Source organism: Megascapheus bottae, chromosome 2 (genome assembly GCF_031878675.1).
Source record: "Megascapheus bottae isolate mThoBot1 chromosome 2, mThoBot2.hap1, whole genome shotgun sequence".
Taxonomy (NCBI): Eukaryota; Metazoa; Chordata; class Mammalia; order Rodentia; family Geomyidae; genus Megascapheus; species Megascapheus bottae.
In genome coordinates, this window is record NC_143510.1 from 94,378,355 (window position 1) to 94,399,642 (window position 21,288).

A 21,288-nucleotide genomic window follows, 5' to 3' on the forward strand; every position below is an offset into this window, starting at 1 on the left:
TGGCCCTGACCTCCGTCCCTCACCCACCCAGCAGTGCCATCCCCAAGTTCTGGCTGACTCCAGGATAGGAAGGCCCTTGTAAACTTACAGGGAGATGTCAGGCTGGTGCCTGGCTCCGGTGACATTTGGTTGGCCTGACATGGTTTCCAGGAAGAAGGGAGGTAGGCCATTCCCTGTGGCCCTCTCTGGGCTGCTAAGCTCTGCCCAGCTCATTTTCTGGGACCCACATGTAGGCCCAGGCCCTCCCCCCACCAGCCTGGCACCTTGGCTCTGCATAAGGCAGATGGCTGCGAGGAAGGCACCAGGAGAGGCAGCTGAGGGGAGGGGAAGGAAGGGGCAGATGGCTGCGGGGAGGGGACTGGGCGAGGTGGCAGAGGGGGGAAGGGCAGACATGGAGGACAGAGTTAGGACTGGCTACGCATTTGTTAGTGCTAGGAATCCTCTTCCGATGCTAAGAAAACATAAATAATCTCATCCGTGTCCATACGGCCCCAGCGCGCGCCGTGGGAAATGTGGCCCGGGAAAGTCTCACGTGGGCCCGGCCAGCGTGGGGGAGGGGCCCGCCGAGCCTCCGCATCAGTTCATCCTCGATGTTCGACGTCCCCCAAGAAATCAGCCAGTCTCCCCCAGGGGACCTGGCCCCTGGCCGTGGACGCTAAGCAGGGGTGGGCGTGATAGGGCTGCCAGCAGTGCCGGGGCGGGTGGAGAAGGAGCCCTGGGTGCTGGGAAGGGGCTCAGGTGCCGGATGGCCGCAGGGCTCTCCCCTTTGCCACCCACCTCTGCCAGCAGCTGGCAGCGCGGAGGCAGGCACGGCTGAGCACGGGCCCGGCGCGGCGGGCGGGGCGGCTCACTTGCAGGTGAACACCTCCGTGCGCTCGCTGCAGGTGTTGCACTTGACGAAGCAGCACCAGTGGAACTTACAGTTGCACTGCCACACCTTGGTGTACTGGTGGGTGTTGTAGCCCCGGCCGCAGCACATGGTGTCGCAGCCGTCCGCGCCGGGCGACGTGCGGTTGCACAGCCGGCCCTGCGTGCCCACGCTGCCCGTGGCCGCATCCTCCTCGCAGTAGTTGGGCGACTTCTCGATGTACACCAGGTCCGTCTCCATGGGCTTCTGGTAGCTCCGCAGCTGCTTGATGCGGAGGAAGGTGGGCTGCCGCAGGCGGCTGGCCCGCACCACCTCCACCTGCACGGCTGCGTTGTACTTCTCCTTGAGCAGGTGGCCCACCTCGCGGAACTTGGGCAGCGTGGTCCAGCACGTCTTAGTGGTGCACGAGCCCGACACGCCGTGACACTTACACTCCAGCTTCATCCGGTCCTCTAGAACCTGAGGGGACAGCGCGGCACGGTGAGGGCTGGGCACGGCCGCGTCCCCGTCCACGCTCCCCCCTCCGGCCTGACCCCCGGAACCCGCTCCTTCCGTTCCTGGGCCATGGCGGGCAAGAGTTTCCACCTCGAAGAGTCTCGGATTCCACTCCATCCAGTGGCTGGCTAAGAACAGTCCCGACGCACAGGACACGGGGGAGGGGGGGGTACATTCATCCAGTGCTTTTCCTGCTTGAACTCAGAACCTGGGCCGGACACTGGGGCTCAGGCCTGGGGCCTATGTGGGGCAGCTGGTGTCGGAGAAGGCCTGGAGCTGTGGGTACCTAATACACGCGGGTTCTCCCAGCTCCTTCTTGCACCCTATCTTGCACCCCTGCCTGGCCTGGGCCTTCATGCAGTTCCAGCACAAGGACTGGCTGCTCAGTGACAGCTTGGAGAGCCTGGGGGGAGCAGGGTTGGGGGGGGCATAAGGGCACGGGTCATGGAAGCCCAGTCCTGCCATCTGCTGGGAAGCCCACAGCCAGCCCTACCGCCTCTTCTTTCTCCTCAGCTGCACGAGGGCACTGTGGGTGCAGCCGTGTGTTTTCCTTGGGCCTCCCTCGCCGCCCCGGAAGGCCGATTCCCAGAGCCAGCCCTGACCCCAGCTACTCATTTACCCGGATCGAAAGGGCTTTGCCAGCCGGGCCTGATTAAAGATAGGGAATCATTAGCTGCCGCCCCGCGGCTGCAGAGGGGCCATTTGTCAGCTGTCGGAGCGCCACTGCCTCACAGTGGATGCCCAGCCCTGTAGCCCCTGCCCCAGCCCAGAGCCAATGGGCTAGGGCACCTGTGGGTAGTCCTAGCTCTTCCCCAGACAAGGAGTCCTCCAAGGAGTGAATGAGTGAGCGAAAGAAAAGGAGGGAGAGAGAACCCCGCAGATGGCTATGGCTGCACCCCCTTCCCTGGCCTGCAAGCATGGATGGGGCCCTTGGCCTCCAAGATGACCTCAGGAGCTCACAGGGAAATAGAGAAGGAAATGCAATATGCAAGGAAGTAATGGAACCCAGTGGAGGCTTCCTGGAGGAGGTGGTACCTACAGCAGGTATTGATGCGTGAATACAAGTTCATTAGACTGAGAAAGGTGTTCCAGGAGAAAATTGAAATAGGCAAAGGTCAAAGATCATTGAACATGAGGGGTGGGGGGGGGATGACCCATGCATACCTCTGATGGGCGTTGGGTGAGTTTCAAAGCTGAGTGACTACTGTCCTGGGGCAAGGACTGGCAAAGCTAGAGGAGGAAGTCTGGGGAGGAGGTTAATGCATCTCATGGAGGCGGTCAGGAGAACAAATGTGGGGATCCATGACTGGGCCAAGAGGTGTCTGGGTAGAGGGCATGAGCCAGAGAGGGCTGGGAGTCAAGTGGAGGATGGAGGATGGAGGATGGAGAGTAGAGAGTAGAGAGTGGAGGGTAGAAGGTGGAGGGTAGAGGGTGGAGAATGGAGGACAAAAAAAGGTGGAGCATAGAAGATGGAGAATAAAAGGTGGAGGATAAGGGCAGTCCAGAGAACCATGCCTGACTTGTCCTCCCTGCCTCCCCGGCCCCCTCTCCCAGCCCCACGGTCAGCTTTGCTGGGGCCTGTCCTCTCCTCCACTAATCTCTGTGTGGCCTGGGATCTCCCTGCCCTGGCCACTTGCCTGTTAAGGCTGTCACCTCGAGCCAAATGCTGTCCTCTCAGGCCAGCCACTGTCCTACACCAGCCAGCCCAGGGGGTCCTGCTCCCCAGCCGAAAGCAGCTATCCCTGTCCCAGCCTTCAGACCCCCCCTAAGGTGGCTCAAGACCTGCAGGGGTGCCCAGGTTGTGCTGCCCCAGGATCAGCCTCTCTCATCTGGCATCCCCTGAGGCCTGCCCATCTCGCTCTGCCCCCTGGCTCCTGGGTCCCTTCCCTGCCCCCGCTGGGCCTGTCTCCTGGTCTTCCTCAAGGCCCCACTGATGAGGCTGATGGGCCAGGCGTGTGCAGTGCGGGGCAGCTGAGTCCTCGCTTGGCTGGGTCCCGGCTGAGCCTCCCCGGGAAGTGATCATAAGATTCAAGAATGTGGCGCCAAGAGCAGCCGGAACCTGCAGGCACCCAGGCCAGCCCTGTGCCCAGGAGACAGCAGCTTCAGGCCTCCTCCCGACCACAGGGCTATGGGTGGCTTGGGAGTCTGGTGTCCTTCCTAGAGCAAGGGTGTGGCAGTGTGGGGGACAAGGACCTTGGGATGAGTCTGAAGCCCTTTGGGAGGAGCTGGCCAGCCCCGGGGGGCCTGGTGTCTCGGCACCCTAGCACTGCAGGCCCTGGAGCGGTGGACCTCCTACACACCCCAGGGACAAGCCTGGGTGTCCTTTCACATTCCTGACTGTACGGGGTGACCTGGTCTTTCTGCAGACGTGACCGTCAACTGCCCCCTCCCTGAGTGCTGGTCCACGGCGTGGCCAGAGAACGTGGCCTGGTGCAGCTCAGGACTGAGCCACACTCAGACCGTGGGTGTTCCTCCGAAAAAGGAACAGCGGCGGGTCTCCTGCCCAAAGACACAGGATGGCCACCATTGTCAAGTCTCCTGGAGCCCACACTGCCAAGTCCCAGCCTGGGGGGGAAGGAGAACTAGGCAGGAGCTTGGTCTTCTGTGGGCTCCTGTACCCTGTCCAGACAGCTGATGAGGCACCCAACACCTGCAGGCCAAGATCCCACAGCCTCCAGCCAGCCTCTGCTGCTTCCACGGCCCCACAAGACCCCTGGACCCACAGTCAGGGTCAAGTCAGACTCCTCTTCCCTGTGCCCAGCCCAGCGCTGTCCTCAGCGAAGTGGGCACCTGAGCCCCTGCTCTGGGGGTGCAGGAAAGCCACTGCAGAGTCAAGAGCAGTGGTTCTGCTGAAGACAGGCTGTCTCCTCCAGGAAGCCCTCCGTTGCTTCCTTCCAGGTCTTGGCCCACACATGCCACCACCAGTGACAATAGCATCGTAGCCTCCTGGGTGGGACACGTACCTGGCCACTGCTGGCGCTGTGTCTGGGCGTGGGCCAATCAGAAGCCTTTCAGCCCCCTGGTACCAGCTCCATGCTGGCACATTCCCCAGGGCTGCCGGTGACTCTGAAGTCACCTCCTCCAGGAGTCGGCCCCACCCTTCCTTAGGTTCCTGTCCTTCAGATGGCCACACACCCATAGCCAGGATCAAGTCAGATTCCTCTTCCCTGTGCCCAGCCCAGCGCCTGCTCAGGGCGGAATGGACATGTTCTCGGAGTAAATAACGAGGGACCATGACCCCAGGGGACCCTGAGGTCCTCTTTGCCTGGAAGGCATCTGTCCAGGCCCACCAGGCCCCTCTGGCCTTGCCGGGCTGGGCATAGCCGCGGGGCCGGGGAGCCAGCCCCGGTGAGGCGTTCCACTCGGCTGGCTGCCCTATCTCAGGCCATCTTGCCGCCAAGGTGGCTGCTCCTCCTGCCCGGTATCTGGGGCCCTCATCTCCCCGGCAGGCGAGCTCGCCCTGACTTCTTTCCCAGTGTCCCGGCCTTCTTCTCCGTTACTGCCCCCACCCCACCCGCCCGCACAGGCTGGGCCCCCGGAGCTCCATCTGGCAGCTGGTGCTCAGACTGGGCTCTCAGTGCCTGTCCCCAGGCAGCCTGAGCAGCGGCCCTCGCCCCCAGGAGGTCCTTACTAGAGTAGCCGTCAGCCTGTGGGACCAGGAGCCCCCAGGGCAGAGGGTGACCCGGACTTCTTCCCACCCTCGAGTCCCCAGTCAGATCCAGTTCACACCTTGCGTGAGCCAGGGCCCTGTCTCAGCCCTATGCCCACTGCTGAGTGCTGAGTCTGAGGGCTACTTCTGTCCCACGTGTACCACTGTGTGCAGGCGCCCAGCGTGCACCTGCGGGTCCCGCAGCGGGGCTGCCCCTCGCCTACCTTCCTGCCAGCCTCGTTGTTGTGCAGGTTCATGAGGCGCCGAGCATTCTTCTTGATCTCCCGGGCGTCCACAAAGCGCCGGGAGAAGTCGATCCCATAGCGCACGTCGGCGGAGCAGCCGCCCCACTTCCAGCCCTCCGCCTGGTTGTAGTAGCCCTGCTTCTCCCGGTCGCAGCCGCAGTTGCTCAGGTTGCCCTGGCTGCAGGCTGCAGTGACTGCGTGCGCCACGCCCGCCGCTGTGATGGCGTACGTGAAGGCGGCCTCACGGCTCCCTGTGTGGAGAGACAGGGCAGGAAAGCTGAGAGCCCTTCCTGTGACCCCACGGGTCCTTGACCTCTCACTGAAGTCGTCCGTGTCTGTTTGCAGTGTCCCCTGCCCTGGAGCCTGCAGTCCGGAGGTGCTGGGCGTGGAGACACGCGTGTGTAACGATGGACGTCAGCCTGGGACGCACAGCGCCCCCCCTCCCCAACTCGGGACCCCACACAGCTCAGAAGGCCGCCGGCCCTCACTCCTGCTCTCTGCTGTCCTCTGTCCATTGTCATCTCCAGCCTCTCTCTCTCCTCCCTCGCCACCCACCCCGCTGGCTGGCACCTCTCTCCCACAGCCAGTGGCTGGGTCCTTCCAGGGGCTCCGCTTAGCACCTGGGCAGGCAGAGCCAAGCCCAGGATTGAGCTGGGAAGGAAATCCCCCACTTCAACCCCTACCCGGAACCATGATTCACGCCTTCCGCTGCTGCTCACAGTCCTCTGTGGGCTTCCTGGTCTTTGGGGCACAGGTCCCTGCTCCTGTGTGCCCAATCCTAAGGGCCTCCCAAGCCACCTTCCAGAACCCCAGAACGTCCAGAACCCTGGTGCCCCAGTTCCCTGGCGCCTGCCTCACACGGCCTGGGCCTCTGACCCTCCCAGAGGGGCTTCCTGGGCCGCCAGGCTGGGGATCCCTCCATGAACATGCCCCATTCTGATTCCTTATTTTTCAGTCCCAGCTAGACCCCGTGTGCCTTCTGCCCTGGCCCTGGCCATCCGAGTCCCTCTGGGCCTGTCGTCTCTGGGGGACCCAGGGCCTGGCAGTGTGTGGTGCTGTTTTCCTGGCAACCAGAGGCCTCTCCCAGCCCCCATCATGGATGTCCCTCTGTTATCTCTGCCACAGAGAGCAGGGTTGGCAGTCAGCCCCCGGACCCAGCCCTACACCACACAGCCCGAGGGCCAGCATCTGCCACACCCGCCTGCCCCTGTGCCCAGACACCGGCCCCGCCCTGGGGCTGGGGGGTCACACACAGACCGAGAAGGGACAATAGTCAAGTCAGATCTGTTCCACGGACACCTATTGAATGCCAACTGCATGCCACCGGGCCTGGTCGGGAGACAGATGAGCAGCGCGGGCCTGGGCAATCTGAGGACACTGATGCACTGTTGTGGGAATCCAGCAAACTCTACATGGGTGGGAGGCTCCTAGCCAACACACTCCATAGCCAGTCACCCAACAGCAGGGTCCAGAGACCATTGTGTGGGAGCCAGGCCAGGAGTGAGGACAGAGCGAGAGGGGGGATTCCCACCCCGCCATCCTGTCCTGACATCCCAGGCAGGTGGGCAGGCCGGTGCCTTGCGTTTCAGGGCTGTCCCTAGGCCCTCTCGAGTCTGCTGGTGTGGGGCTCTCCCGATTCTGCCCATGTGGGCCCAGACTCATTTCCTTAGCAGTTATTCACCAGCCGGCCACTGCTAAGTCCTTTTATATTTGGCTTTGACGAGCCAGGCTTACTCCTCTCTCACCATGAAGATGAGAAGGAGGCGCGGGGCAGGGAGAACATGAGAAACCATGCTAGGCTGGCGGGCGCCATGCACCGGGCTGGCTCCAGGGGAGGTCTCAGCACTCACACTGAGGAGGAAGCCAGGTCCAAGGGCTTGTAGCCCATCCTTTCCCTGGGTGTCCAGGTGTGCAATGAGAAGCACACAGTGGCTCCAGGTTTCCTCTTCTTCCTAGGGCCCAGTTGGGATTAGAAGACCTAATCCTTGGTGCCTGGGCCTGGGCAGGAGGCTGGACCTCTGAGATAAGTTCCAGTACCCTGGTCTGGTCCCCAAGGCCTGAGGGGCACTGGCCATCCAGCTCCCTGTCTGGAATGGAATGGCTGCACAGGTCTCCCGGCCCAAGCCCTGACCAATCTTGGACACTCCCAGTTCCCAGAATTCCCCTGTGCTCTGGCTTCAGGGAAGGTAGCAGGACCCAGTCTGATTGTCTGGTGTTCACCCCACTCACTGCTGCGAGGCCCGATCTGAGCAGGTCTGGGCCCTTCCCCTAATTTACCTTCTCTTATCCCCACAGCTCCCATGAAATGAATTCCCTTAGTTGAACCCATCTCACAGACAGGGAAAACTGAGCCTCTGTGTGGGGTGTGCTGCTGGCTGGGCTGGGAGAAAAGGGGCAGATGGAGGCCAGGGAGATGACCATCCTGAGGCATGATCAGCTGTTTCTCAGGGCCAGCACTGTCCCTAGCACAGACTGGCACCCTGGTCCCAGAGCCACAGCCATGACCAGCACAGCTCTGGAAAAGACCAGGTGAGTGGTGGCCACCCTGCAAGAGCCCTGAGGCCCAGAGGTCCGAGGGCACTAGCCTGGTGCTGGACCCACTGTCCTGCTGGCTGAGGCCAGCACCCTGAAGGGCACTTGGTGTCATCTATCTTGAGGAGCCAGCCATGCCCACGCTGCCTGTGGGCCTCTGGGGCCAGCTGTGAGCAGCAGAGTGCAGATGGCCAGAGAGCCGGGACTGGCTGAAACAATCAGATGTGTCACGGGGCTTCCAGGACAGGCTCTCTCTGCTCAGTGCAGTCAGCCCTTCCCAGGCCTCTTCTCCATCAGCATTCTAGAAAACTCCAGGCAATCAGAGCAGGAATCCTGACCTCATTGCCACGTGGGTGAACTACCAGGACGCTGGCTCCCCAAAACACGGGGACCCCCAAGCTCAGCTCTTTTCTTAGGTCATCCAAACTCCTGTCTTTGCTGAGCCCACAGGGGCCAGGCCAGCACAGGGCAGACTCCGTGGGAGATGTGCCCTACCTCCATGGCACCAGCCAGAGCCCAGGCCCAGGGCAGGAGGCCTGGCCAGCCCGGAGCTGGAGCCTCCACCACTTGGCAATCAATCCCTTACCCTGACTCCCCGGAGGACCTTGCTGGGGGCCTGGCAGAAGCACTCTAAGAAGCTTCTAGAAACTAGAACCAATGAGCTTACAGGGTAAAGAGATTCAGCGCAGGGCTCCCCTCCCTCCCCAGGCCAAGTGCGGCCCTCTTCACACCTCACAGCTACCTGCCACTTCCCTGTGTCCACACAAGCCAGGATATAAATGTTTACAGCCCTAACTGAGCTTATAGTGACCTGCTTAACCGTGCTGGCGGAGGCCCTGGGAGGCCTCTCAGAAGGAGAGCCAGGAATCGGGAGCAGTGGAGCCAGGAGAGGCTCAGAGACTGTTGAGGGACACTCCGCCATCCCCACCAAGGACAGCCCACCGTCCAGGTCACACCGCAGTCAGGAGATGGGGTCATCCACTGGGGCCTGCCCTGAGGAAATGACTGGAGCCACACAGGCTCCAGGCTTCTTCAGTAAGCAGGAGCAGGGAGGGTCAAGTCCAGATCCTAAAATGGCAGGCCGTGTGCAGCCGGACCAGAGGACGGGCCTTGCTGTGTCCCTGACGTCCCCCACATGGGCTCTGAGGCCTGCTGGCGTGAGCTCCCCAGCCACATGTGTAGCATGCGTGGGGACAAGGGTCCCTCTGGGCGTGCTCTGTGCAGGTACACACATGTGTACCTGGGCGTGCACCCAGGTTCTGCCCAAACTCACTGCCATGAGTATGGGTGACAGGGGCCCTGAAGGACCTGCCCTGGAGGCCACCCTCCTCCCTGCCAACCTATGCCCATGCCCACAGCACACATGACACTGTGTATAGCCCCACACGACAAAAACAAGCTACTCCATGGAAACCAGGCAAAGGCAGGGCCAGGATGTGGTTCAGAGGCAGACAGCCCTGGCTTCTATCCCCAGGACCAACGAATCAATCATCAGTCAATCAACCAATCGAAGCACCTGAACAGACAGGTCTAATACAAAGGTACAAAAATGGCCAATAAGCATATGGAAAGTTGTGCCAACAAAACCACGAGAGGCGTTGCCTCACATCCGCTGAGTGGGCACGCTGGAGTCCAACCAGGACAAGTATCCATGAGAAAGCTGACAAGCTGAACTGTGAGCCCTGCGGAGGGAGGGAGAGATGGGTGCCGGGCTATGGAAGTTTCATGGATCCTTGAAAGCTTGACCATGGGGTCACCCTGTGGCCTAAGAGAAATGAAAGCACAAAGTCCTGTCCACAACAGCATTATCTATCCGTGAATGAATGGCTCAGGGAAAGGTAGGATAGCTCTATAGTGGAATATTACTTGGCCATACAAAGGAAATGAGAACCAGACAGCTATGGCTCATGCCTAGCTCCTCTGAGGGTTGCGATTCGAAGCCAGCCCCGCCTGGGCCATCTATGAGACTCTAACGTCCGATTAACCATCAAAAAGCCAAAAGTGAAGTTGTGGCTCAAGTGGTATAGTACTAGCCTCGAAGGGGGAAAACACAAAAAAAACCACAACTCAGGGCCCTGAGTTCAAGCCCTGGTTGGGATAATGCTACAGTGTAGACCTCGGAGCCTAATGCTAAAGGAGACAGAAGAAACCGTGTGCTATAAGCCTATCAGTATCAGGTGGTCAGGGGGGTAAATCTACAGAAAGATAACTGCTGTCAAGGGCTGGGAAGACAGGAAATTGGAGCTCACCAAAGTTCTAAGGGACACTGGGGGCTGGGGGCTCATTTCTGAAATCCTAGCTACACAGTAGGCTGAGGTTTGAGGATCTCAGTTCAAAGCAAGCCCAGGCACTAAAGTGCATGAGACTTAACCATCAGAAAACCGGAAGTGGTACTGTGGCTCCTGGGGTAGAGCATTAGCCTTGAGCGGAAGAGCTCAGGGACAGCACCCAGGCCCAGAGTTCAAGTCCCACGACCAACAAAAAAAATTAAAAAAAAAAAAAACCCAGCAGTAAAGCTGTGGATCAAATGGTAGAGTGCACCAGCCTTGAGCAAAAAAGCTAAGGCATAGCTCCAAGGCCCCGAGTTCAAACTCCTAAAGTTGTAGAATCCACAGTGTGCTTCACAGTTCCAAATTCCAAATATCTACTAAAACCACTCAACTGCACAACTCCAATGCATGCATTGGAGATGGTAGCACACACCTAATCTCAGCTGAGGCAAGAGGACCAGGACTTCGAGGCCAGCCTGAATGACCACAGAGCAAGGCCTTTTCTCAAATAAATGAATGAGTGAGTGAACAGCTGAGCAGAGTTGTCTAGTAAAGGAGTGTGGCCTTTGACGGTTTAGGGGATTCTAGAATCACAGGAATGTCCTCAGAGCAGGCCAAGGTCACACAACAGGTGGTCAGATCTAGTCTGTGCTCAGCCCTGTCCAGGACATGGAACTGCCAGAGGTGGCCTTGCTGTCCACTATCCTGGGACCTTCATCCACCTATGTCAGCCTGACATCCGCCTGGCACTTCAGTCAGTCACTTCACTACTCGTTCTCTGTCCCCCAGAGCCAAGGGGTGACCCAGTAAGCTCTGCTCCCCTGCCAAGCCCACAGTGGGTGGGGTCCACAGTAGGGTGGGCCTCGGGCTGTTCCTGAGAGGACCACCCAGCCCAAAGGTGAGGCTCTCGGTGTGGAGGAGAGGGCAGAGAGAAGCAGGCAGGGGCAGCAGAGGAGGGCAGCCCAAGGTAGGCCTTGAGTGGTGACACTGGTGAGGCAGGAAGGCACAGGGGACAGCAAGAGCTGCGCATGTGTGGCTTGCTCAACCAGCGCACTGCTGAAGCCGGCACTGGGCTCAAGGGAGATTTAGGACTTTGCTCTAAAAAGATGGGGCACCCTGGATGGGGCTGCTCTGACAGGCTTATGGGAACCACCTCCCCTAACCACTGCAGGGGTCTGGGCAGCCAGAGAGCAACGGGAGGCTATTGCAAGGGTGTCCACCAGTGGGGCAGCGAGAGGGGTCAGGCCTGGGACGTGGTCTGTCTACCTGTCTGTCCATCTGTCAGTCATTTTCTGTCTCTGAGCCCTGCCCGGCCCCGCCTGGCCCAGCTGACTCAGTGTCTCCACACTAAGCTCTCACTGCTGTTGTCATAAACACGGCGCTGGGAAAGTCCTGCCAGGTCCGAACACGCCAGCACACCCGCGCCTCAGGCCTTTGTTCTGACCCAGGGCAGCCCGCACACGCTGAGCCCTCTGCCGAATCAGACTCCAGCTGGTGTGTGTGTGGGGGGGGGGGCATCAGGCCCAGAGCGGGCAGAGGGCCTGGCTGGGCCACACAGCAGGGAGGACAACGCCCAGGCGTGTGTCATGTGACTGAACCCATGCTGCCCCCCCATACCTGCCCTACCACCTGCAGTGCCTTTCCTTATCCTGCTGCTTGGGGCCACCCACCCTCCCAGGGCCTCCCTCCTGCCCTCAGGGCTGGTGACAAAACCCACCAGGACCTGTCCATGATGGTGCAAGAGCCCTGGGCCTCCCTGGCCTCATTAGCCCTGTGCCCTGTGGGGCGGTGGCCAGGTGTGTGGGCTCAGGCTGGGCAGTGCTCATCCTTACAGGCCTGAGGCTCCGTCTCCTCAGGAGCCTCCCCTGTGCCCTCTGTGATGTAGGGGGCAGAGCCCACGCCGGGTGATTTGCCTCCCGGGGCCCAGTCCCAGTGAGGATTCAGAAGACGGCCACGGGAGTGAAAGAAACGGTCATTCTGAACCCGCAGAAGGAGTTGGACCAGGCTGGCCTGCGCCCTGCCTCGGTGGACCCGAATAGCACACCCCAGGACCGCTGGCGGGGGCCACCTGGGCTACCCGGTCTCCCTGTGCCCAGCGTGGGAGAGAGCCCAAGCCCCGTGGAGTCCCAGCCTCGGCCCCTTCCAGTTCAGGGGAGCTGGTCAGCTTCCTACTCCACCCCACTTCTCTCCTGTCTGGCAAGTCTCTGTCAGGGAGTGTGAACATTGCTGTGTCTGACGCATTCTAGTGGCCTTCCCGCGCCTGAAGGATCCAGGCCAGGGGACAGGCCATGGCCTAGCCTGTGGCACCGGTGGTCAAGCCTGCAGGGCCTCAGTGACACCCTAGGGACTTCCAAAGCTGACCTTTCTCACGTCTCTTGGGATGAGGGCTCTGCCTGCAGCTGGGGTGTCATCACACTCTGAGCAAGACTCTGACCCTGAGCTCTTTACCACCCTACAGCCCCTCTCCACCTGCCCCTGCCCCCGCCCTGCAGGAACATCTGCTCTTCCAGCATGCCTCCTCCTGCCCCTTGGCCTAAGCGCCCCAGATGCATTCTGGGTGCAGCCCTGACTGCAGCAGGGGCTCATCAAGGGAGCCCCTCCGCCGCTCTGGGCCCATATCCCCAGGCACCCTCAGACTGCCCTACCCTGCCCCACAGGAGGGCACCTGGGAAGAGCCTGTCAGGTCCGGGTTCAAACATCCCCTCTGCTCTGTGGCCAGGAAGAGACTTCCTTTGTCTCCTCCAGCCCAAGTCTCAAGTGAGTCTCAAGTGTCACCTGTGATTTCCCAGTGGTCCCAAACCTAAGGTAGATGGCACTTTGTTTAGTGCTCCTATCCACATCTGGTCATCCTAACAGGTCTCAGGATAAAGTCAAGATGATTCTGCTCACTCTGGAGGTGCATGAGTCTCCCCAGTGATGTAGGCTATGGTTCACTGAGTGTGAACACATCCTCTGGGGGTGGAGCCCACGGCCACCAGAGAGGCCACATGACCTCGTCCTTCCCAGGACAATTCGGTCGCTCTCTGGGTCTGCAAAGTGGGCCTCCCCTGGGGCCCTGGCCCCTCAGACCCCTGAGACGAAGCCCTCTGGCCCATCAGAGTGGGTACCCTTGGGCCTCCAGTGGGCCACCTGGATGCATAGCTCACCCACAAAGCAAACAGAAGCCTAGCAGCTGCCGCATGCCACTCACGTGAGCTGGGATTACGGGTGGCCCTATGCCTGGTCATGTCCGAGGCTGGCATGTGACAGGCGAGACCCTGCATTCCCTGGCGGCTGGCGTGGAGCTGAGGCCATGTGCAGCCACAGCCCAGTTGGGCCCAGCTAGTGGGTCCTAGGACTTCGGGCATAGGAGGGGCTGGGCTAGAGGCAGAAAGGGGCACAGGGAAAAGCCCTGCCTGCTCACCTCGTCTGCTCTGTCCAGGTTCTCCCTTGGCAAGGCCCACAGCACTCCAGCCCTGCCCCCATTCTGGCTCCAAGTTACCCCCATTGCCCGCAAAGCTGCTGCAGTGCTTCCTGGTCCCTGAGCCTTGCACATGTGTGTCATCCCTGTCCTGCCTGGTGCTGGGGTCACCCTCTCTGCTGAGAGCCCTAACTTCACCATGGTGCCTTGCTGGGAGCCCTGGTCCTCAAGGCTCTGAGACGCCAGAGGCTCATCCCGGGCAATGGAAGACAGGCAGGAGTGCTCAAGGCCACCAGCCTCTCTGGCTCCAGAAACCAACAGTCCTGGGCTCAGCTGGAGAGCGGGGTGGGGGTGGGGCACATGGCGGAAGGAGGCTTAGTGTGGGCCTCCAGCCTTGCTCTGAGGGGACCCCAGGGAGGGGCCACAGAGGAGTCAGGACGAGAAACACCCAGGACCCAAGCTGGCCCCAGGGGCTCATACCTGTCTTCCTAGTTACACCGGAGGCTGAGATCTGAGGATTGCAGGGTGAAGCCAACCCGAACCAGCAAAAAAGCCACAAGCAGAGTTGCGGCTCAAGTGGTAGGGAGCTAGCTTTGGGCGAAAAAGCTCCATATAGCACCCAGGCCCTGTGCTCGAGTCCCAATACTGGTGTACACACACACACACACACACACACACACACACACACACACACACACACACACCCAAGGTGGAGTAGTGAGCGTCCCTGGAGGCATACAGGCCATGGCACAGCAAAGGTGGCCTTTGCACAGGGGTCATGGTGCGTTTTAAAGGGTCTCCCCTCAGTATCAAGAGTTAGCCCAGGCCCAAGGTCAAAGACAGGCCCAGAAGCAGGCCAGGCAGTAACGAGGACCGCTCATGGCTGCTCCCACAGGTGCCCCAGCCACCTGGCACCTGTGTGCCCAGGCCTCAGCAAACCTCTGGCATGGCAGCTCAGTGCACAGCTGCTGCTGCTCAGGGCCCCAGGCCTCCTGGCAGCTGAGCCCAGGGAAGAAGGTGCCCCTTCCCAGTCCCCCAGACCTTAGCTAGGTGCCAGCAGGGGTTTCCTGTGTAGCCCTGTGTGGTCTGTGGCCGGAGCCACCCTGGCTGAGGGCTGGGTCTTTGGCCCAGGGCAGCAGGGTCCCCAGGCTGGGGTCTCACTATCCACCAGGCGTAGGGGGCAGGAAAGGCTAGGAGCCCAGGCTCGGGAGGAAGAGCCAGAGGAGAGGTGGAGAAAGCGGGCAGAGGGGAGGGGCTGGCCTCTGGAAGCTCTGGCTGGGCTGGCCAGAAGAGTGGGGGGGAGAAGAGTAGGGATGAGGTCTGCGGGGACACCACTCAGTCTCTGGGCTAAAGCATTCCTTATCCTCATGCAATAGGGAGCTACTGTGGGCTAAGGAGCAAGGAAGTGTCACTGCGTAGCTACTATGTAACCTGGTTAATGAGGGGGGGGCGGGGGCGAGGAAGCAGTGACAGCTGCTAGGGGCTGAGTGGCTGCGGGGACAGTGGAAATGGCCCAGGTTTCTGCTGCAATGCCAGGGGGCTGGGGTTGCTGGATCCACAGATGCCACTGCACCATAGTGCCGTTCCCGTGGATCCGTGGCACTTGGTGCTGTGGGTGACAAAGAGACCCAGCTGTCAGGGCAGAGTGCAGACAGGGGCAGGGTCACCTAGAGGCTGGCCTCGCCTGGGCCAGGGCCAGGGTGAGAAGGAGCAGCCAGAGACTGGAGGAAGCACAGGCTTGGGAGCCAGAGGAGGAAGGGCAGCCAGGAGCATGGAGGCCACTGGCGGCCCAGACAGGGCTGTGGTGTGACAGACAGTGTGACAGGGTATGAGATGGGTGTGAGCAGCTGGCCCTCAAAGTTCCCCCTCTGAATGCCTATGGAGGCAGGAGAGGGATGGGCAGGTTCCCTTGAGGCAGAGCCTGGAGCCACAATGGGCACTCTCAGAAGCAAAGGACAAGGGACAAGAGGACAGGAGGACAAAGGGACAGGGGAGCGGGGAGATAAAGGGAGGGATGTCTGGGCCCAAGAGAGTTCAGGGATTGGGCCTCCCCAGGTAAGCCCCGCCTTGAAGCCAAGGATGGCGCTGCCCCACCCCCACATCAATCCTCCCGGGGCCAAAGCTCAGTCCCTGCCAGCTGCTGTTGGGCCCAAGGCACCTTCCTCTGTAGGGCGGCCATGCAGCCATGGGCAGCGGGAGGCCTGCTTTGCTCCTCGGGGGTGAGGCTGAAGCTCCGGGTGGTCATGCTGCCTCTTGGCCGGTCCCGTGACACGGCTCCTGGTGCCCTGGCACTCCTGGAGCTGATTTTGCAGCTGCTGGGCTCAGCAAAGCCAACAGGATGGCCTGAAGGGCAGCAGATCCGGCATCCACACCCTGGGAGCCAAGTGGCTTCTCAAAAGGCCCCAGCCTTCAGTTTCCCCAGCTGTGAGTCAGGGTGCTTCCAGGAGCTTCATAGCTCGGCATCCCCGGGCTAAGGGGCCAGGCGGAGACTCATGCCAGTGCCCTGCCAGCCTTCTCCAGATGGCACCTGGAGGGGGGGAGCTGCACCTGGGTGGTAGAGCCCCAAGGGAGGAGGTGGTGCCACCCTCTTGACTGTGCCAGGTGCCACCCACAACTGCTCACCGCAAAAGGGCCCCCAGGGACTTTCCCCTGTGCCACCCTGACGCCCCTCACTAGCACCACCAGTGCTACAGAGCCAGCTCTGGCCTGGGTCCTGGCAGCTGTGGCGCCACTTGCCCGCTCCTAGGCCTCCAGGCTGGGAAGGATGTGCCATGCCTGCAAGCCAGGTAGCCAGCAAGCCTGGCACTGGGCCCTCAGCCTGACTCTTGCCATAGCCAGGCGAGAAGCTGAAATCACCACCCCACCTTCTCGCCAGCAGCAGCCTGTGGGCTCATACTGTGTGCAGACAAAGGGAATCCACAGGGCCCAGGATTGCTGACTGCCATGGACTTACACAAACGGATTCAAGCATTTCCCGGGGCCCTCCCTGGCCTCAGTCTCCTTATCTATGAAATGGTCACTTGGAGGGCAGGAGGGGCCACCAGGATGGTGCCAGCAGCAGGGGCCTTGGCCGCTTGGTGTGAGCCCAGTTCCACTCTGCACACCTCCTCCTAGCCATCAGTCCTCTCACTGTAGCCCCCAACAAGTTCCCTTCCTCTGCCTGCACGCCCCCTTCAAGAAGCAGGAAGCCCCCTCTAGTCTTCCCCAGGGCAGCTATTCTCCCCAGGACCCCAAACCACCCAGGAATGCTGTGCTGTCCCTGCTCTCTAGAGAAGAACAGAGCCCAGTGCCGGTGACTCACGCTGTAATCCTAGCTACTCAGGAGGCTGTGATCTGAGGATCAGGGTTCAAAGCCAGCCTGGGCCAGAAAGTCCATGAGGCTCTTATATCCAATGAAGCAGCAAAAAGCCAGAAGTAGAAGTGTGGCTCAAGTGGCAGAGCGCCAGCCTTGAGCTATGTCCTAGTACTGGTATGCACAAACACACACACACACAGGCACACACACAGGACAATAGTCTGGGTCTGCCATGCCAATTGGCACACTGCATGGCCATGCCCTGAGTCCTCTTCTGCACATGTGGACTGCCATCCCCTTGGCCTCACTGCCCAGAGCCAGGACCCCTGTCCACACATATAAGCTGCCTCCCTGCCTTGGGTGTCATGGTACCGCAGGGGTTCAGACCTGTACGGGGCTCTTGCCCCACCCACCCGAGCCCAGCCTGGAGACAGTCGAAAGGCCTGTGCAGAGCAGCGATGTGGGTGGGCTGGCCTGGCGCATTCTTGGCAGGTGGGCGATCTAGACCCCTGCCCCCTGGCCCGAGGCTGGCCCGCAAGCCTGGACAAGCCCTTACCTACTCGAAGCTCTTGCCCGAAGACTGTCTTCTCGCCCAGGGCAGAGCAGTTCCAGCGGCCAAAGCGGAACTGGTACTGGCACTCGTTGATGCCCATCTGTGCCCCCTCTCCAATCACGATGATGGCATCGGGCCGGCTCTGGCAGATGGCACGCTGCCGGGGAGCCAGGCCAGGAATCTTGTTGCAGATGATGTTGGCTCCCAGGGCCACCACGGACGACAGTGCTCTGCAGGGACAGTGAGGTGACATGGTGAAGTCTGTGGGTAGCCCTGCCCTGCCCGCCTCATCTCCCTCTCCCACTCTCTGTCCTCATGGGGCTGGACCATGCCCACGAGTGAACAATGGCCCATGCCTTCAAGGACTCCATGGAGTCCAGGGCCTCCCTGTCTCTGAGAGGCCGGAACCATATTCTCAGCCCACAGTGGCCACCATCTCCAGGCTTCAGATTAAGTCACAAGCCCTCTCCCCCTGCATTGCCACAGCCATGGTCACAGCACAGGCCACTGCTGTCCCCACGTGGTACACCCAATTCCCAGAGCACCATGTTTACCCAGGGCTGATAGATCTAGGTTCCCTTCTCCCACTCCAGGATTCCTGGTCCAGCTAGGAGGGGAGGCTGGCCCAGCAGACTCCGACTCCAGAGGAGGTGTTCTGAGCCTCAGCTTCCTCCTGCACAACACAGACAGATAAAATACCTCCTCCACTGGGTGTCTGTGACTCATGCCTGAGGCCCCTAGTACTGAGAAGCTGAAGTCTGAGGATCCAAGTTCAAGACCAGCCTGGGCAAGAATGTCTGTGTGCTCTTATGTCCAACTAACTAGAAAAGAAGCCAGAAGTGGTGCTGTGGCTCAAGTGGTGGACTCCAGCCTTAAGTGAAAAACCTTGGGGACAGCACCCAGGACCTGAGGTGAAGCCCCAGGACCAGCGCACACACAAAAAAACCCCTCCCACACTCCCCTACCAGCACCTAGGCAGAAGGAGCAGGCCTCTCACTTCTAGGCCACCAAGCGCACCCAAGAGCCCATCTAATCACCTACTGGATGCTAGTCTTGGCAGGTGCCACATTTGCCATGCCACGTGGGGCCCTGGGGCTGTCCGGGTAACTAACCTCCTGGCAGCTGGCATGCAAGAAGCCACTCGCCAAGCCCACTCTCCCTAGAGGTGTTGTAAGAAGTGTTTGTTTGTTTTTGTAATGAGGTGAAATTCGCATAACATCAAATTAACCGTTTTAAAGCACACAGCTCCCTGGCCTTTTTGTACACGCCGTGTTGTGCAACCCCAGCTTCTATCAAGTTCCAAGATGCTGTCATCACCCCAGTAGGAAACTCCGTCCGCATTAGCAAGCAGCTCCCTGTGCCTCCGCCCCCCCCCCCAGCAGCCACTAATCTGCTCTTGGTTCCCACGGAGTTGCAGTTCTAGACATTCCATGGAATCTAACAATACATACAGCCCTTTGTCCCCACCACCTTCACGAGTGATATGTTTCCACACCCCCCACCCTGTTCTTTTTTAAGGCTGAATACTATTCCACTGCACAGCAGGCTGGGGCTTGAACATCTGCTCCCTGCCTTGGTTGTAGCACTGTTTCTGGCAATGACTTTGGCTGCCTTTTAGGCACCCTGTGGAGTGGCTGGGTGTTTGTACTTTCGGAGGAATGGCAAGCTGACTGCTTTCAGCACCCAAAAAGGAGCCCACAGACAGAAGGAAAAGGATCTGGGTGAGAAATAACAGACTCTGTGTGCTTAGCAAAGTGAGAGAGTCCACAAGGGGTCCCCAAAGTGGACAACCAGGCCCCAGCTGGAACACAGGGATTCTCCTTATACCCACCGGGCAACAGCCCTTCCTTCCTTGAGACGCCGTGTTTTTCCAGGGCAGCTGGGCAGTCCCCATGCACTAAGCCCCCAGCGCATGCAGTGCCCGCAGGACACTCAATCCCCTGGCCCGCCTGCCTGCCCCACCCACTAATCTGGGCAAGACCCCCCTGGGTCTCCCACGGGCATAATGGGCAGACACGCCCCAGGCTGGCTTTGAGGAAGGGCGTGTGGACGGGTGGGGTGAGCCTGGGCTGGAATCTGGGGAATTCAGCCTAAAGTAACTGTAGATCCTCGGAACCTGGGCTGGGGAATGAGCCAGATGGGAGCCACGCCAGGCTTGCAGCCACTTGGGCACTGGACCTGCAGGATGCCCCGTGGTCCCAGAGTCTTCCCCCACTGCCCGGCACAAAGTCCCGTGGCCTTCTGGGGGACAGAACTCAGGCAGCACAGCTGACCGTGGGACCTGAGCATGGCAAGTCACTGGAGGGCCCCGCCCTGATCTCCACAGCTTCCAGCACCAACTGCACCAGCATCCCCCCGCTCCACCCGAGGCCCCAGCACTCCCAGAGCTGTGTGCTCTCTGCTAGAACCAGAGACCCACCAAGCACCCGTTCCCTTCCATGCCACCCACCACCAGGTGTGGGTCCTCCCCTACTACCTGGCAAACTCCATCCCAGGCAAAGTCCCCCCCGTACCCCACCATGTCACACCCCGGCACCAGGTGGGGGGAGCAGCAGAGGCCTGTGACCCTCCTCAGACCCCTGTTACTGCTTTCTCCTACCCCCCCCCCGCCCCCCGAGGAGTCATGACATAGGGCTCACAGCCAGGTCTGAGCCGAGTCTGGGTCCCATGAAGGGCCACTGAAATGGCGGACTAGCACAGGAGCAAGCCACAGCCAACATCTCTACCAGAAGCCGCTCCATGAGTTCAAGACCACGACACACCCAGTCTCAGAAAGGGAAGACATGTTTCCCTGAAGATGAGACACAAATGGTGGAGGAGTGGGCACAGATAGCTCGCTCGCTTGCTCACTCATCAGGGAAATGTGAGCCGCCCCTTCCCACGGCCTGGACAGAAACACTGGAAAGATGGCAAATCCAGGGAGACCGGCAGCCTTCCTCGCTGCTGCGCCATGTGAGAGGCCAGCATGGTTCTCACACCACTGAAAGCTACCTGGATCCCCTTCTTGTCCTACTGCCAAAAGATCTGAAGACAGGTGTCTAAACAAAGCCTTCCACACAAATGCTCACCGCCGAACCATTCACAATGGCCAGTGAGTGGAAACAACTCGTTGATGGATGAGTGGATAAACACAAAATGTGGTATGTCCATATAATGGAATATTATTTGGCCGTAAAAAGGAATGCAGCACTCATTCATACTACAATGTGGAGGTCGCTCAAAAAGATGATGTTTAGAGAAAGAAATCAGACACAGAGACCGCATGCTGTCAGAGTCCATTTATTTGAGATGACCAGAATGGGTAAATCCATAGAGACAGAAAGTGGATCTGTGATTGCCAGGCCTGGGGGAGTGTGAGGGTGTGGGGGTGTGGGGAGAGAAGCAGGGAGACTATGTAGCAGGTGTGGCGTTTCCATCTGGAGTGATGGAAAACTTCCAGAACTAGTTAGCAGGTTGCACAACAATATAAAAATACCAAATGGTACTGAATTAGATACTGTAAAGTGGTGAATCTTACTTCACGGGTATTTCAGTCACATTTTTAAAATGATTATGATAAGCCCGCGGCTAAGGGAAGCTCGGAGGAGGGGAAGGGAACTTCCCCAGTATCAGACCAGTTCAAGGGTTAAAAGCAAATTGAGAGGTTTTTTTCCTTTGTGACTGTTTTTGTTTTCTTTTCTTTTTGCCTTGTTTATCTACGTGTCTTTGAGAGGGTACTGGAGACTCAGAAATGGAGGGACAAGCCGGCCCGTGGTGGCTCACGTCTGTAATCCTAGCTACTCAGGAGGCTGAGATCTGAGGATCGCGGTTCAAAGCCAGCCAAGAAAGCGTCTGTGAGACTCTTATCTCCAATTAACCATCAGAAACCAGAAGCGGGGCTATGGCTCAAGTGGTAGAGAGGTAGCCTTGAGCTGAAGGGCTCAGGGACAGAGCCCAGGCCCAGAGTTCAAGCCCCACGACAATAAATGAATGAATGAATGA

The 21,288-nt window shown here is 59.7% G+C and overlaps 1 protein-coding gene across 3 annotated transcripts in view; it reads right to left on the reverse strand.

The window, feature by feature from the left end:
- Positions 1-250: 250 nt before the first annotated feature.
- The window catches only part of Wnt7b (Wnt family member 7B), a 35,443-nt gene continuing 14,405 nt past the window's right edge, over positions 251-21,288 (reverse strand). For 2 of the 3 annotated variants that reach the window (XM_090358426.1, XM_090358419.1), the window contains exons 2-4: positions 17,311-17,537; positions 5,237-5,508; positions 251-1,327 (exon numbers count right to left, since the gene is read on the reverse strand). In XM_090358426.1, the coding sequence (XP_090214552.1) occupies positions 848-1,327; positions 5,237-5,508; positions 17,311-17,537 (979 nt within the window). In that variant the 3' untranslated portion in view covers positions 251-847. Of the gene's footprint in view, positions 1,328-5,236; positions 5,509-17,310; positions 17,538-18,419; positions 18,648-21,288 lie in introns of those variants that run through there. The other variant, XM_090358434.1, reaches the window with a different exon arrangement.